Here is a 16615-nt window from a genome sequence, read left to right on the forward strand (position 1 = left end):
TCGTCGCTGGACATTGATTGCCACAGGCCCGTGGGAGGGTGATACAATCCGCATTTTCATGACTTCATTCGCTGTTGGCTGGACGGGCCAGGCCAGCTGCTCTACCTTGGTCCACTCCACGCGCGACTCGTGTATCGATCACTATAAGCTCTTCCCCATGAATTTCCTTTTCGTGAAGCTCAACCACCATTTACTGGGGGTCGCCGCCCCGCCCTCGTACATTCTCGCGTGCAGTCTGACGGCCAGCTCCTGCCGGACCTGGCTGAGGTAGCTGCGGAGCACTTCGGCCTCGTTCCGATCCCTCGGGGGCTCGAAGGCCTGGTTCAGCGGGAACCCCGGCTCGCCCGGGATGCTGAACTGTTCCAGGGCGCCGTTGATGAGGGCCTTTTCGGCGCTGCGCGGGTCCATGGCGGGCTTGATCTTGGTGAGGCAGTCCGAGACGAAGAGGATGCCGTAGATCAGCATGCGGTCCGCGGGGCCCTTGATCTCGAAGTTGCGGAAGAACGTGTTGGCGCGGAACAGCGACAGCACCTCGTCCAGGCAGTCGTACGACTCCGAGTCCGGGTCGACGTCGAGCGGGTTGACGCTGGGAGGCAGTTGGGGGAGTGTGTACGCGGGACCGCGGGTTTTCGTCCGGAGAGGAAGCAGGGGAAAGTTGCCTGGCCAGACACCCTTGTTGTCAGACACGCGGAGAATCTTTCAAAAGAAAAGGGGAAATCCAAAGACCCGTAAGTACATACCTATCGTCTGAACGCCCTGGTCGCCCAGGAAGATGGAGTGGTAAGCCTGCGCAGGCGACGTTAGATGGTTGGATGTCAGCGGCGGCGCTCACGGTACTCACGGGCATGATGTTGTGATGGCGGTTCGAAAGGTGAAAGAGCAGTGGTGTCCGAACTGTCAAGATATCTATGGGTTCAGCATGTCATCTTGTTGTCGCATGTAATATGAAAGTGAGCCTTGTCCGTAGAACTGTCTGCGCTCTCCATCCCACTTGGAGGTCCGAATTGGGTCTAGTTGGTATTGACCTGTGGTACGCGGCTGTTGTCTCACGTACGCCAAGATTGTTAAAAAGACCTTGCTGCCTGCAAAGTTCGCTTGAAATGACGCTCACATTTACGTCTTATGAGGGTTAATGGGTAATTCCAAACAAGTTAAGGTACTTTACCGTACTGCCTACAGGTAGGTGCCTGCTAGATTCACACAAACATCATCGTATCCCTTGCTGGCATCAAGATGGAAACTCTTCCCCAGTAAACTCGTATTCAGATCGGAAACCATGTGCCCCCAAGGTCACCTCGGATTTTGCGTAAGGCTCACGTATACTCTGCCTGACCGTCACCAGAGGATTCCTCTCTTAAACGTGTGAGAGAACCCCAAGATATCGAAGGATCGATGTATTGGTCAATTTTCCAAACCCTCAACGGATCCACCAGCGCAAGTAAATTCCTTCGACGTTTCATACTCTAGGGGAACAAGACGCGAGTCGTCCAAATGATTCGCTACTAACCTAACCCGGCTACCCTCCCGAGATGTGGCATATTGGCCGTTGGTCGTGTCTATGACAGCATGGTCGGCTTCGACGATACCCAGAGACGTGATGTCGGCCATGCGAGACAGCCAAAACTGCCACCGAAGAGAAGCCAGAATATGACCCTGGGTGGTGGCAAGCCCTGAGGGGGCAATAAGGCGGCTCCAATGTTTACATCACTTGGAAAACCGGTCCAACGTGCGCGACTTGAAGTGTAGAAGAGAATCAACGCTTCGATCCAAAGATGGTCGGGATATGGGATAAGTAGTGCTGGGATCGATCATCGAGGGCGGTGTTGAGATGGAATAGGTATGCATGTGCCTTACTGTTGTCAGATAGGTGTAGTCACCAATACACATACTTTTCCTCTTCTTCGGAACTTTAGCATGAAATGTTTCTCTTCAATGTGGACAAGGTCGATATATGGTATGTCTTATACACGGAATCTTCAGCAGAGAGACCAGGCCAGAATCCACCACTGACGCAAATTTTTCCACCTGTACGCTCATTCATGCTTCATGTTTCCTTGAAAAGAGCTGATCCCGTGAAAAGAGCAGTATCCGTGAAATCCGAAAAGATCTCGGGAAACAAATCTTCAATTGACCCTTGACCCTGGGGCAAAAGATACGACTCTTCCGGAAGAGGTTCCTCCAGCATGTCATCGTTGCCCATGTAGATTCGAGTGTCCATGTGATCATTCTGCACGGGAGAGGGCATGATCGGCGTACTTGCCATGGGCGTCCTGGGCAAAGCGTCTTCAATCCTTTTCAAGATGGACTCGCTCTGCGACAGGGCCGTCTCTGCAAGATCCCATTTGTCCTCTTCGTGAAAGCGTTTCAAGCAGTCGACGAGCGTCCTCGCGCTGGCCATACATTGAACCCGCACATTCGAGTAGCTTGTCTGCAGTGCGCAACGGAGAAGGAGAGTCACAGCGGATGTGAAGTGGTGCGCATTATATGGCATCCAGAATTCCATCAGGTCCTGCTTTTTCAGCGTGCTCACGAAGCGCACAATGTCCTCCGCCGCCGTCTGGCATCCGAGCAACCAGGACGAAGAAGGGTCGCTTTCTCGTTGGCTGATTTCGTGCCACGCTATGCGACGAAGTAGCATGCGGACTGAGAGGTAGGAGAGCTGTAGGTTGAGAAGGCCAGGTACGGGAGGACGAGTGTGGAATTCGGTTAGGCTCAGCCACTGCGGACGCCCTTCGACCCATCGGTTGAGCTCGATCTCTGACCTCGACGTCTGCTCGGCGGCTATGCTGTCGTTGCCTGAGCGAATATGGTAGATGAGCGGGAGGACATCGCCGACAATCTCCGTAAGGCGACACAAGTGGATGAAGACCTCTGCTCCACGAGCGTGCCTCGACGAAGCGCTTCTCCCGTAGGTGAGGAGGTCCATGGTCGGTAGTGGAACATCGTAATGGCCTTTTGAAATGTACGGAGGCGTGCCCTGGGCGAAATTGAACCATCTATCCTGTATCACTACCCCCCACCACGCTTTCCAGCGAAGCCTCTTTTCCGTGTCGGCCAGCTTCCATTCCCCGCAGTCATGGTTCAGCCCTATTGCGTGCGACAAGGCGACTGCTCGAGCGACATTGCTGACGTTGTGGAGCAGACATCGGGATGGCCGGCCTGCGACATCTAGGCAAAGAGACGTGATAGTGGCCAAATCACCCTTTTGCATATCGGCTATATTCGCTGCCACTGAAGTCTGCCATGCAAAATCCTGGTCGGGTCTGGCATACGCTCCAAGTGACGGCGACAAGTCCCAGTAAGACAGTGCATACGCGATTAGGTTGATAGAGAAGGTCGAGGATATGGTGTCCCGGTCTTTAAGCTTTGACATGACGCACTCCTCGTCGGTAATGGGGTAGCAAGGATGGACATTCTCGTAATAGTTGGCGAGCAATTTCTCGACAAAAGGCTCAACCTGGTCTACGAGTTCGTCTGGGAGGTTCCTGCTGCAATTGCAGTCGGTTGGACTAGGCCTTCGAGGAGGAACAGGGATATGATAGATGGGCTTGGTGGACTCTCGGCGCCCGATATTCGGTTGTATGGGGACGTGTCCAGCACCGCCGTTTGCCTGGGGCAGATATCGGTCCAGGATCTGCGTGTCGCGGGCGACGACTGGGCCTACGATGTGCGAAACGCCCTCCAGGTGTTTGTCGTCGGCAAGGAGCGATCTATGAACGAATCCAATCTTGGGACTAACCCGTTCGTCCTTTTTGGCCGTGGCAGAAGAACATGGCACGCCATGCATGCGGCAGAGTAAGCAAGCCTGACCGGGGACTTCGATGGTACATCGTGAGCGGCGCTTGTGACAGCGCGTGCACGCGGGATACTTGTGAGACCGATAAGGGCGAGCAGTCTTCATGGTCCCAGCGTAGTTCGTTGGCTGAGCTGTCGACTGGCGATTGCGAAGTTGTTGAATCCGCCCGAGAGAGAGAGAGAGAGCGGAGAGGATGAATATTGTGTGCTAACCAAACTGAGATGAGTGAGTCAGCAACACACCACCAGCTTATGTAAGTACCGAGACTTGAGTAACTCAAATCCCCAGAAAGTTGAGAACAGGGAGGACGTCAAGCACAACTGCTTCAACTGCCTGCCTGCTGCCTGTGTAGTCACCGCCTTTGTAGTCATGTGTTAGAGGTATGTACAGGCAGCCACTGCCTGCCGCCAAGGCTTTGCAAGATATAAATTTTCTCTTTGCACCTGCGATCTCCCTTCCATCCTCACACACACACACACCGATCACCGATCACAGATCACAGATACTATCGCCCTCGTTACGTTCTCGTCACACACCGTTACCAACAAATACCATCAAAATGTCAATGTCAATGTCAACTCCAGCTACGCCCTCCCATAAGATGGTCGGCGAGTTGTTTCTCGTGTCTCCAATGTCGGTGGTTGGCTCGGGCGGCGTTTCTGGGAGAAAACGCAAGATCACGCCCGTGGCCGAAAGAGCTTCGCCAAAAAGGATCGCTGTCATCACCAGTCCGGGAGCAGTGAGCCCTGCTGTTAACACCATGGAGCGCCCCTCTCCCAATCCGTTGGCGTGGCCCATTCAGTCCGAACGTGCCTCCATAGGTAAGTACTTCATGTTCTACTTGAGAATGGTAATAATAACAGAGTTCTTAGAGTACCGGTCTTCTCTTGGAGAAGCCATCCCGAACCCGCTCTACAAGCCTGAACAAGCCTCACCACCGCCAAGGCACATAGTCCTGCCGTTCGACCTGCGGGTTGATGAAAAGGCCCTCTCTGACCCCGACAAGCGAGCTCTGCTATCTAGTATCTTCCCACACACGACTACTCTCACATTTGACGGGAACTTCATCGCCATTCATGTGGATACACTACCGCCAAAACCCTGGCCCTTATCAGTTGCTGGCGTTCCGCTCTACCTCTATCAAGAGCGGGGCCGAATTCCCATGCCAGAAGCTAGGCCGGCTTGGGAAAGCAAAGTCCGTATTGGTCAAGACCAAAACGGCCGAAACATGAAGGATTGGACACCGCTCTTCAACATCATCAAGGACCATTGTCGAGACATTGGTGTCTCGATTACAGAGGTTATTTATTTTCCCGACTCTGTCTACATCGTGTTGGAGCACCGTGATACGGATTACAAAATTTTGCCGCGGTTGGCTGGAGGGATTATGTGTTTCTACATGTTCGAAGATCAGATGGGAAGACCGTCGACACCACAAGCTCGCCGCCTTCATGACCCTGCTCCAGGGGATCCGGATGTCAGCAAGTATGATGCTCTACAGCCAGGCCTGCGTGTGTCCTCTGCCTACCTACCAGACAAACCTGACAAATTTCTCGGAACAACAACTGGTGTGCTTGTAAAGGATCAAGTCGGCAACAAGTTCATGACTGTGGCTGCACATGGATTCCCACCCGAATGTGGCACGTCAGTCTATCACGCTCTCCCCAGCACCGGTCGCGACATTGGTGAGCTCATTATGGAAGTTACGCACACGGACATTGCACTTGTTAAGTTGCAAGACGAAGAAACATTCTCTAACACCACGTTCCAAAACGACTTGACACCGGAGCCTGTTCAGCTTAAGAAATTTGTTCGATGTGAAGAATACCAACGGCAGAGTATCATACACCTTGATTCACCTGATACCGGCTTCATTGACGGCCAATACATGGCTCCATCATACAAGGCAATCCCTGTAGACGAAGGTTTACCAAAGCTCAAGTGGGTCTCCACAACTTGGTACTACATGGGCGAGGACTCAGGAACCAACCTTCCTGCAGGAATGTGTGGCAGTGCTATTTGGGATGAAGACGGAAATGTTTTGGGATTTTTTAAATACGCACCACTGAATGGAGCCATGGTAAATTGGTGCAATGGAGTTGCTGCGGATGAGCTCATCAATCGAGGATATACACTCGTCGATGCAAACGATACAGCATGAGAATGCCTTCGGGCACTGACAGCCGCAAGGCTTGGTCACCTCTCTTCGCCTTCGGGCACTGGCAGCCGCAAGGCCTCGTCAGACTTTTCCGCCTTCGGGCTTGCGAATAGCAGTTTGCCTTCGGGCACTGGCCGCCGCAAGGCATCGTCAGAACTTTCCGCCTTCGGGCTTGCGAATAGCTTTGCGCTCTATCTAGGGCTTGCGAATAGCTTTGCGCTCTATCTAGGGCTTGCGAATAGCCTTGCGCCTTCGGGCTTGCGAATAGCATCCCTTTTCAAATCGTGTGGTGCGGATTGAAAGCACCTGGTGTCCTTTGGGAAGTTGGTTCGAATCCTTCCACGATTATTACTTTCGAAAAAGACTAAAATCAAAGATGGAATATCTAGGTATGTTGAGTAATCTCCGCGAGGACTATTCACTACTATTAATAGGTATTATAGAGCTTGAACTCGTTGAGTTATCATCAAATTTTGAATGTATTCAAAACTTTATAGGGGTTTGAGTTACTCAAGTCTCGGTACCTACATAAGCTGGTGATGTGTTGCTGACCCACTGAGTGCATCTTAGTTTTGTCGTCATGAGCTTCCCCTTCAATAGCAGAATCTTTATTCTTCGCTTTGTTCTATTTGAATCTTTGAGTTCTCAGCAATACTAGTGGCCCTAATGATACCACCAGTATCTTCTTCATCGGAGTCCCTTCGGTCGTATACACCAGACGAGCTTGCTTCTTCCCAGCCATGGGCTCGAAGTAGACATGTGATCCCACTTCTTCACCAATGGACACCGTCCATCTCATTAGCAACACTCTCCCCTAGCTTGTTGGCTACCAGGCGATGTGCCCATGTACACGCGACTTGGAGATTGCTACCCGAGTACCACTCATCATAAACAAGTAGCTGCGAGACTTGTGTCGGCTTTCCAGATCCAGTGTCGCTCAACAGGATCATTAGCTGTGATTGGCTATAAGTGTCTAGGATCTAGTCATACTTGCCATGGACTGGCAGCGTGCGACGGGCGTTGAGGATCTCTTGGTGGCTATATTGTTAGGGGCAGTTGGTAAGAGGATTCTGAAGATCTATCCTGATTCATCAGGAGTAGTGTAGAGAGAATGATCGTTATAGGACTCGAACCTATTCCTCCATTGGGGGCGCCAGGTGCTTGGATATCGCACACACGATCTGGAAAAAAAAGCTATTCGCAAGCCCGGAGGCGCAAGGCTATTCGCAAGCCCTAGATAGAGCGCAAAGCTATTCGCAAGCCCTAGATAGAGCGCACAGCTATTCGCAAGCCCGAAGGCGCAAAGCTATTCGCAAGCCTGAAGGCGCACAGCTATTCGCAAGCCCTAGATAGAGCGCAAAGCTATTCGCAAGCCCGAAGGCGGAAAGTTCTGACGATGCCTTGCGGCGGCCAGTGCCCGAAGGCAAATGCTATTCGCAAGCCCGGAGGCGTAAAGCTGTTCGCAAGCCCGAAGGCGGAAAAGTCTGACGATGCCTTGCGGCTGTCAAAGTAGGGATGGGAGATATGCCAACCTGAAGTTGTCAGGTATCTGAACATCGGGTTGCTTCATTGAAGTCGAAGGACACGGAAGTGCATCTAATCTGCTTGCGCGCGTGCGCCTGCCTTGTCCAGAGACTCCTTGGCCCACTGTTGTCTAAATGTACCATCCCCTTTCTTAGGAAGGTCCTCAGTTTTGAATATGTGCTGTTCCTAGCCGATTATTAATTATGAACGAGGAAATGCAGAGAAAACTTACCACGAGCCATTCTGGATCAATTGCGGTTGCAGGTTGAAAATACGGTTTGACGCCAGAAAGACGGTACGTGCTGAAGACGATCCACTGCGATCCTCTGCCGTTGAGACCGCTGGTAGGCTCAAGAAGTCCGGGGGAGTTGCCAGGGACGGTCCGATATTCGTCGTTTTTGAATAGGATGGCGAGATGCGTGCAAAATGCAATGGCTAGTGTCTTGCGGATACTGACTGAGTTCGTTATGCTTGCTCGTGTTGGCTTCATTTTGACTAGCCGAAGAAATCCGATGAGGTCCTTACGAATCTGCGCAACTTCTTCGAGGACACGGCGATTCAGGAAATTGTCGAAACACCATTTGTCAAGGTCCACTCCAGGGTTGTTTCTCTCTTCCCATGCATTCTCAAAAGCATGGAAAGCATTCAGTAAAGCTAGATGGTCGGAGGATGGATGGGCCCATTTGTTTTTCCTTATGTCTGCGACCTGCTGGAACTTCTTCGGACGTGTGAAAATTGAGCCCTGTACAGAGGAGATGGACGCAAGATCCAAGATATCCATGGTGCAGCCATGAGCAGTAGCAACTACGAGGGCGCGGTACCACATTGGGTCCAGTGGACACTTCGCAGCGTGGATACCAGAAGGAGTGAGAGCACCATCAACACTTAAAAATTCCCTATAATGACTTGTGTGAGTTCAGTGCGCGCACAGGACTTGGTTTGTATCAACATACCATTTGTGGAGGTTATAGGCAGCACGAGAGACCGACTCGGGATGAGGCGGGGAGATCCAGTCAAAGTCCATGACCTTGCTGTGACCAGCAGCTGCGAGAGTCAGGATAGTCGATTCCAGTTGTTGGCAAAGAATCCCGGGTCGTGTGGACGGTATAAAGTTATCGAACGCGGCCTGGGTGTAAACTCTGAAGCAGACGCCTTTCTGCGTTCGGCCGGCGCGGCCGGCCCGCTGCCGTGCAGATGCTTGTGAGATAGTCCGAACTTGAAGCATATGCATTTGCAGACGCGGATTATACACTTCCTGTCTAGAGAGGCCAGAGTCGATAACATAGACAATGCCGTCAATTGTTAGGCTTGTCTCGGCGATGTTGGTGGCGACTATACACTTCCGAGTTTGACATTCCTCCAGCGCTTGCTTCTGCATTGCTTGGGGGAGGCTAGAGTGAAGAGGGAACACAGTGAGGTTGGTGGTGTTCAGGCGAAGAATTTCACATACGCCTGCGATTTCGTCCTCGCCGGGCATGAAGATGAGAATGTCACCTGGACCGTCTTCGTGATGTATCTGCGCGGCCGACCGCGCGCACGAGACTATGCAGTCTGGTTGCTCATTCCCAAGCTCCAGATAATGTTGCTCGACGTCGTAGCTTCGGCCAGGGACATGGAGGAGAGGGCAGTCGTTAAAGTACCGCTTGAATTCGTCGGCGTCGATTGTGGCTGACATGATAATGACCTGACGGTGAGAAGGATTAGTACGAGCAGATACAAAACTTAGCAGCTGTTTGCGTACCCGGAAGTCTTGACGACGGGCCACGATACCCTTGAGCAAGGCAAGGAGCAAGTCGGTATTGGCCGTCCGCTCATGCGCCTCATCGATTATCACACACGCAAAATCCTTTAGATTTTTGTCGGTGCCAATTGCCTTGCGAAGGAGAATTCCTTCGGTCATGTAGACCAACCGCGTCTTCTTTCCAGTCTTAGGCTCGAAGCGCACATGCGAGCCCACTTCTTCGCCATAGATCACGCCCATCTCATCAGCAACACGATCGGCTAGCTCTCTGGCAGCTAGGCGACGTGGCTGTGTACAGGCGACTTGGAGACCGCTGGCCCACTCGTCATAAACGAGCAACTGCGGGACCTGCGTGGACTTGCCGGATCCCGTGTCGCTCGACAGGATCATCACCTGGGATTGATGGTAGACGCCCAGGATTTCTTCGTATTTGCCATAGACTGGCAACCTGCGGCGCGTATTGAGAATTTCCTGGTGGTTTGAAGGCCAGGGCTTGTCTGTAAGAGGATTCTGGGGCCCATCCTCCAGACGCCGAATGTCGGCCGCGGTAAGCTGATTGCGTGCGATCGAATCCATTGAGTCCTTGTTGTTCGGATCAATGGTGAGAGTGGGTTGGGGTATTGAAAGAGTGTAGAGGCTGAGAGGGCTTTGGAATAGTCTATCAAGGGATCTCAGATGGATGAAAATTTGAAATCTCACTTGCGAAATTCCTGGTCACCACTCTTGTTTGTGCCTTCATTCACCTACACCGCTTGGCGCAAGGTCGACCAAGCGCTCACATCTCGCAAGGCTATGGTCACCGCCCTTGATACTCAAGACATTCAGCCTATGGCTAGAGCCCTTGATCACTAATCAAAGCATTAAAGCCAGCAAGTACTCGAATCCGAATCAACTCGATAAGCTGTCATTCGTACGACTCTCTAGTCCACCAGAGGTGGGGACGGGTGCTGGACCAATGCTTTCCTAGCAGTCCACCTACCAGCCGTATGCCGCGTGTGTCACGAGTCTGGCTGGAATGTTCTTCGCTGGTCTATCTATTACATTGGTACCTACCTAGCTATGCAAAGTACTACTAGTCTACTCGAAAGGTCCCAAAAAGCGTAGTAAGGATACGGATGGTAACCAGAGCGTATGATGCGTTTGTGTTGCATGGTCGGGTCGGGCCGTGCCGTGAAACACCAGCACGTTATTTGATAGAACTGGGCCACAAGGCTCTGAATCTTACCTTTTCCGTTCTAGCCTTTTTCGAAACGATCGTCCATCATTTATGATGGGGATGCGAGAGACACAGACCAGAAGCCACTTTTGAAGTCTCCAGCTTTCCGACTATGTCTCTAGTCTTCAAGAGTGACAATCACCTAATCTAAGATCCTAGGAAGTTATCTTCATTTACGCTCGGGACGAAGACTTCGCTCCAGCAACTGGGTCCGAGCATCAAGATTCAACATCAAACCGCTCGATCTTCGCCTGCGCCAGGTACCTACTATTCATCCTGTCACGCATTTGATCTCTAACAACCCAATTGGGACTAGTGTCTATCACTCCCCGCTGCCTGGGCTCACTCGCGTATTCACTGGCGCACCTCTCTGTAACTAATTGCAAGTTTTGACTTCAGTTTTAGTACTCAACTACAGGTATGATCCATGTTGTTGTGAGATCTTGATACGCCCTGGGGCCATCATTGCTAGGATGCCAGCAGAGCCCTAAAGCCAAATTGGCAATCCTCCAGATAGATTAGTAGACGCAGGATGAAGCTACGGGCTCTCGCCGTGATGCCATCCACGCAATAGATCGTTGCTGGTACAGGAGTGACAACAGAAGGGAAAGTCCAAGGCTTGGCGAGCTCAAAGGAGGACACAGTCACCGGACTCTGTAGGGCGGTGAGTTCCACGCGTGTGGCATTTCTATTTCACACTCAGTTTCGTGCTTCGCGGTCAAATATTTCCTTCTCTCACCCAACAGTCAAACACCGCGTTCAAAACAGCCACAACAACAACAACAACAACAACAACACCAACACCCAGAAAGATCAGCAACAAGAACAACAACAACAATCTCACCTCCAAGTATGCTATTGCTCTCAGCTATGTCTTAGAGCTCTCCTCGTGGTGACCGATACAGAATCTAACAGGTTGAGTAGAATGCCTCCTCCCAACGGAAGATCTGCCGGGCACTACGACTTCGGTCCAAGTGTTGATGCCGCCAGAAGAAACCGCCGACTCGCCCATCTTGGTGACCTCAGCTTCCGACATTCACCGGCTCAAATCGAGGAGGCTTTGAAAAGACTGCTTCCTGCCGACATCACACCTACCTCATTTCACTGGGCACCTTATCCTCCTGCAAATCCTGGAAATAGACCACATCGGGGCTGGTGCTTCGTCATGTTCGCCACTCGGCCTGACCTCTCGCGTGCTGTGGCAGCCTGGAACAAAAAGAAGATCTTTGGCCGGGTCGTCAAAGCTCATCAGGCCGATCGTGTAAGCATTCACTCGTGAGGATGTCTGCCTGTCGTACGTCGCTGACAAGAAGAACAGGGCTACCGTCCTGCTCCCACCGCCATGGCTCCCACGACATCTAATACATCAGCCTTTACAGCTCAAACCCCCGCTGTGGCTACTCCAACCGTCTCTGGTCCGCTTGCCACGACTGCGACACCACCGAATCCTGCAGCCTCGATGGTTCCGGCTTCCGCTGCTCCTACTGCTGCTATGGCGGACGACGATCACACACAGAATGACGATGATCTTGATTGGGGTGGCGATGTAGGGACTGACTATTGAACGACAACCTCTGCGGACACCCACTCCAGTTTCCAAATAGACGAATGAAACGGGCAGCCATCATCTGCTAGTCTACCAAAATTTCATCTCCTAGCAACCCAGGAAAACAACAAAAAAAGTGAAAGAACGGCCTTCCTCTTTTGCTACCTCTTTGTCTGTTGACAGCCGCAAGGCATCATCAGTCTTTTCCGCCTTCGGGCTTGCGAACAGCTTTACGCCTCCGGGCTTGCGAATAGCAATTTGCCTTCGGGCACTGGCCGCCGCAAGGCATCGTCAGACTTTTCCGCCTTCGGGCTTGCGAATAGCTTTACGCCTTCGGGCTTGCGAATAGCTTTGCGCTCTATCTAGGGCTTGCGAATAGCTGTGCGCCTTCAGGCTTGCGAATAGCTTTTTTTCCAGATCGTGTGTGTGATATCCAAGCACCTGGCGCCCCCAATGGAGGAATAGGTTCGAGTCCTATAACGATCATTCTCTCTACAGTACTTTGAATCCTAATTTTGGCATCAATATTCGTGAGTATTGTGTGGCCGGTTAATTCAAGGACGATATATGTAAGTCTACAGTCCACGCCGACTGACTGATAAGCATCACAATAGATATACATTCAAGTGTGGCTTTGCAGCTGGATATAAAAGCACAAAGCTCAAGGTTACATGATCTCCATCGGCTCATAGAAAGTATCTAATCACATTTCGACCTTCATGATAAAGCACAATGCTCTCACGAATGTGAAGCTCTCCTTGCTTGACGTTGGATATAAGGGATACTCCGAAAGCTAAGCCCTGTCCTATCAGATGCCGAATTTCCCGACGGTCAATCCGAAATGGTTATCTATATCTTTCCAGGTCGAGTCCCCGGCCAAGGGACTCGTCATGCTTGTAGTTCTGCGTGTCCGTCGACTAAGCATTCTTGTCAAAGGCACGCAGGTCATATATCTAATATACGTACTACCATGGCGCCTATGATTGAGGACAGTGTCTCTCACGGCACCACCACAGCCAGCAGCAACCCCGTCGGCAAACCCACGCTGTACTCCAATGTAGATGAAGAGGGACTTCAGGCCGCGGCGTCCAATTGTCTAGCCAACTACGGGACCAAGTTTGAGAAAGACATCGTGGTCGGTAGCAGGGGGTTGTACGTCTACACTGCCAACGGCCACAAGGTCCTTGACTGGACCTCGGGTCAGATGTCATGCTTGATCGGACATGGACACCCGGAAATTGTGTCTACGATCCACGACCATGCCGAGAGTCTCGACCATCTCTTCTCGGGAATGCTGTCGCCACCCGTGATAAATCTGGCCAAGAGGCTGACGTCCGTCCTGCCTCACGGTCTCGACAAGGCCTTCTTCCTGTCGACAGGGGGTGAGTCCAACGAAGCCGCCATCAAGATGGCCAAGGTCTACACTGGCAAATTCGAAATAGTCGGCTTGGGTGCAAGCTGGCACGGTGTTACCGCTCAGGCCTTGGGGACACAATACCATTATGGACGCAAAGGACAAGGTCCTATGATGCCGGGGATGCACATGCTACCCCCGCCAAATGCCTACCGATCCATTTTCCGCAACCCCGACGGCTCGTATGACTGGGAGACTGAACTCAACTATGGCTGGGATCTGATTGATCGTGCGTCTTGCGGATCGCTGGCTGCATGCATTGTCGAGTGCATTCAGTCCTCGGCTGGTATGCACGTGCTCCCGCCGGGGTACTTGAAAGCCTTGAAGAAGCACTGCGAGAAGCGAGGCATGCTGCTCATCGTCGACGAGGCACAGACTGGTGTCGGGCGCTGCGGAGACCTCTTTGCGATCGACCATGAAGGCGTCGTCCCCGACATCCTGACCCTCAGTAAGACCCTGGGCAATGGCTTACCTTTGAGCGCAGTCGTCACTAGCTCTGAGATTGAACGTGTTTGTACAGAGAGAGACTACTGCTTCTACACCACCCACGTGAATGATCCCTTGCCCGCAGCCGTGGGAGACAAGATCTTGGAGATCGTGGTCAGGGACGGTCTCGTGGAGCATTCCCGCACTCTGGGGCTGAGGTTACAGGCCGGGTTGCAGAAGCTCAAGGACCGCTACGGGTGCGTGGGCGACGTCCGAGGGAGAGGGTTGATGGCCGGGTTGGAAATTGTGGGAGACCGCGAGACCAAGGCGCCGGCCCTTGAGCTCGCGAGCAGGATTGCTGACAAGATGTACCAGCTGGGACTCTGGGCGAATTTGAGCAGCCATTCCAGCTTCGGCGGCGTTTTCAGAATAGCGCCACCGATCGTACTCACTGAAAAGCAACTGGATGAGGGCCTGGAGATCATGGAGAACGCTTTCCGTACGACTGAAGGAACAATGCCGTTGTATTGAGTCTGCGCGATGGACTTAAGCCAGGGGAGAGTAGGCTAGATACATACAGCCTGGTCGGCGGCGATGGAATCTCATGTAGAAGCGATGCTGATATTGAACTCTACCGTAAAGAAATGTTCAGTCGTTGTACAGAACCGAACCCAACGAGGCTGAAACTACGCCGAGGTCAGTGATTGAGTTGGACGACAAGTATATGCCGATACGCAGGCCATGGGCTGCGACGTGTGACAAATGCAGAGCAGACTTTCTTAGAAAGCCAACGGTGTGGTCTTCTTATAGCCACGATGATAGCTACCCCGTCGTATGTATGTGTGGTGGTTGTTGTGGTATCATGGTGGTGATATTCAAGAATGACCCTTGGAATCGGGTGCTCCATAGGTTCGTCTTAGCATGACCCACGCCAACGAGACACACAATAGAGTTATAAAATAAATTCATACCATCGTCGAAGCGAGGGAGAATGGTTGGCAAATGATGAAGAAAAGCCTTCGTCAACGCAACTGACATTGGCGCCCAGAGAAAAAGAGGGCCGGAGTCGAACTGCACAGCCTCAATCTTTGCCGTTCTAAGGCTTCTTAGGCGCCCGTTAGGGTGTGGAACAAGCCAGTGGGCATCGGCTAGGCACCTGCTAGGGACCTGCCAGGGATAGCGGGGTACCGATGCAATAACCGGAATCACCTATAAGCCAGTTAAACCCGCACCCCGACAAGCCTATCAGCCTAGTTCCGGTAGTTAGAAGCCTGGCTCAATGTTCCTTGTGTACTCGTATGTACCCCTCCATCCTCGCCACTGTCATCAATCCTCCTCCTCCTCCTCCGCCGCCACCTCGCATCATCCATCCGTTATCGCAATCGCCATCTCCATGCGCATCTCGCCATAGCCTCACTAAACTAAGCCCGGAGCGCTTTGTAGCGATTTCGTCAGCCATTTGTTGCCCAGGCTGCCTCAACGCCCGACACACGATACAAGGGGCGCCTGTTTCGTCTTTCACTACCACCCGAGATCTTATTCTCGTCCAACGCATCCCTCCGTATCGGTGTCTCTATTCTTTGTTTTCCTTTTCCTTTTTGTCTGGCGTGCTGTCTTGCTTTGCTTCACTCGACGAACTCCACTACTGATCTTCGTCGATCTCAAAGAGCAACCTCCGTTGCACTCTGATGGCAGACTTCGCACCGCCTCCTGGACCACCTCCCCCAAAGGTCCCTGAAGGCTGGAAAGCCGTCTTCAACGACCAGTATCAGACATGGTACGTTTCTTTCCTTTCCATCCTCTTTTCTCTGCCGTCCATCTCATAGCAGGGCACCTGGAAATCCCCATTGCTGACATACTTCCGTCCAATGGCTCAGGTTCTACGTCAACACTTACACCAAGAAATCAACATGGGACAAGCCTACCGAGCCTGCACGACCTCCGGTGGACGACGACGCACCACCCGGGGCTCCTCCTCCATCCTACTCGGCCGGCCCAGGCAGCCACAACGTGTCCGACGTCAAGCGCCGCTCGTTCGAGTCCAACAACCCCTACAAACAAGGCCATGAGACGGACGAAGAGTACGCGCGGCGTCTGCAGGCCGAGGAGAACACTCGCGGACAGTCCGACAGCTACTACAACCAGGGCGGCAGCGGCGGCGGACACAGCCCGAACCCTCCAGGTCTACAGGGCGGGTACCCCGGCGGTCCGAGTCCCACGTCGCCAGGAGCGGGAGGCGCTGGTGCTGGCGGCAAGAGAGGCTTCTTTTCCAAGCTGATGGGTAAACCGGGGGGAGGCTCTGGCTCGAATTCGCCTTACCCCCAGCATGCACCGCCTGGAAGCGGTTACCCGCCCCAACCCGCGGGCTATCAGCAGGGATACCCGCCTCAAGGACCCGGCTATGGCGGGCCAGGAGGTTACGGCGGCGGTCCTCCAGGAGGAGGCTACGGAGCCCCAGGAGGGTACGGAGGGTATGGGGGCGGCGGCTACGGACCACCAGGAGGAGGATACGGCTACGGGCAGCCACAGTACGTGCAGCAAGCCCCTCCTCGGCGCAGCGGCGGCATTGGTGCCGGCGGTGCAGCGGCGCTCGGTCTCGGCGGCGGTCTGCTGGGTGGTATGCTTCTCGGCGAGGCCATCGACGGTGGCGATGGCGGTGGCGGTGACGACGGCGGTGACTATGGTGGCGACGATGGTGGCGGCGGCGACTTCTAAGAACGGGTCCACCTGGGCCTGACGATGCGGATGCATCCCATGTTTTCTTTAGTTACTTGGGGATCCTTGGTGCTGCGCT

At 52.9% G+C, this 16615-nt stretch overlaps 7 protein-coding genes across 7 annotated transcripts; 4 read left to right on the top strand and 3 right to left on the bottom strand.

Moving 5' to 3' along the window:
- Positions 1 to 141: 141 nt before the first annotated feature.
- On the bottom strand, positions 142 to 847 carry PV08_02385 (uncharacterized protein; the record flags this gene model as incomplete). The annotated part of the gene is made up of 3 exons (XM_016376744.1): positions 142 to 659; positions 741 to 786; positions 842 to 847. The coding sequence occupies 3 exons, from the start codon at positions 845 to 847 to the stop codon at positions 142 to 144; spliced, it is 570 nt and encodes a 189-aa protein (XP_016238314.1).
- A 1197-nt stretch (positions 848 to 2044) lies between these two features.
- Positions 2045 to 3901, bottom strand: PV08_02386 (uncharacterized protein; the record flags this gene model as incomplete). The annotated part of the gene is made up of 1 exon (XM_016376745.1): positions 2045 to 3901. The coding sequence occupies one exon, from the start codon at positions 3899 to 3901 to the stop codon at positions 2045 to 2047; it is 1857 nt and encodes a 618-aa protein (XP_016238315.1).
- Positions 3902 to 4355: 454 nt separating this feature from the next.
- PV08_02387 (uncharacterized protein) lies at positions 4356 to 5957 on the top strand (the record flags this gene model as incomplete). The annotated part of the gene is made up of 2 exons (XM_016376746.1): positions 4356 to 4617; positions 4669 to 5957. The coding sequence occupies 2 exons, from the start codon at positions 4356 to 4358 to the stop codon at positions 5955 to 5957; spliced, it is 1551 nt and encodes a 516-aa protein (XP_016238316.1).
- A 1593-nt stretch (positions 5958 to 7550) lies between these two features.
- Positions 7551 to 9795, bottom strand: PV08_02388 (uncharacterized protein; the record flags this gene model as incomplete). Its single annotated transcript, XM_016376747.1, has 4 exons — positions 7551 to 7664; positions 7711 to 8374; positions 8432 to 9162; positions 9220 to 9795. 4 exons carry the CDS (start codon positions 9793 to 9795, stop codon positions 7551 to 7553), a joined length of 2085 nt encoding a protein of 694 aa, XP_016238317.1.
- Positions 9796 to 11360: 1565 nt separating this feature from the next.
- Positions 11361 to 11999, top strand: PV08_02389 (uncharacterized protein; the record flags this gene model as incomplete). The annotated part of the gene is made up of 2 exons (XM_016376748.1): positions 11361 to 11696; positions 11754 to 11999. The coding sequence occupies 2 exons, from the start codon at positions 11361 to 11363 to the stop codon at positions 11997 to 11999; spliced, it is 582 nt and encodes a 193-aa protein (XP_016238318.1).
- Positions 12000 to 12951: 952 nt separating this feature from the next.
- Positions 12952 to 14352, top strand: PV08_02390 (uncharacterized protein; the record flags this gene model as incomplete). The annotated part of the gene is made up of 1 exon (XM_016376749.1): positions 12952 to 14352. One exon carries the CDS (start codon positions 12952 to 12954, stop codon positions 14350 to 14352), a length of 1401 nt encoding a protein of 466 aa, XP_016238319.1.
- A 1157-nt stretch (positions 14353 to 15509) lies between these two features.
- On the top strand, positions 15510 to 16536 carry PV08_02391 (uncharacterized protein; the record flags this gene model as incomplete). The annotated part of the gene is made up of 2 exons (XM_016376750.1): positions 15510 to 15598; positions 15699 to 16536. 2 exons carry the CDS (start codon positions 15510 to 15512, stop codon positions 16534 to 16536), a joined length of 927 nt encoding a protein of 308 aa, XP_016238320.1.
- Positions 16537 to 16615: the final 79 nt, after the last annotated feature.

This window comes from Exophiala spinifera (assembly GCF_000836115.1).
Source record: "Exophiala spinifera strain CBS 89968 unplaced genomic scaffold supercont1.2, whole genome shotgun sequence".
NCBI classification, from domain to species: domain Eukaryota; kingdom Fungi; phylum Ascomycota; class Eurotiomycetes; order Chaetothyriales; family Herpotrichiellaceae; genus Exophiala; species Exophiala spinifera.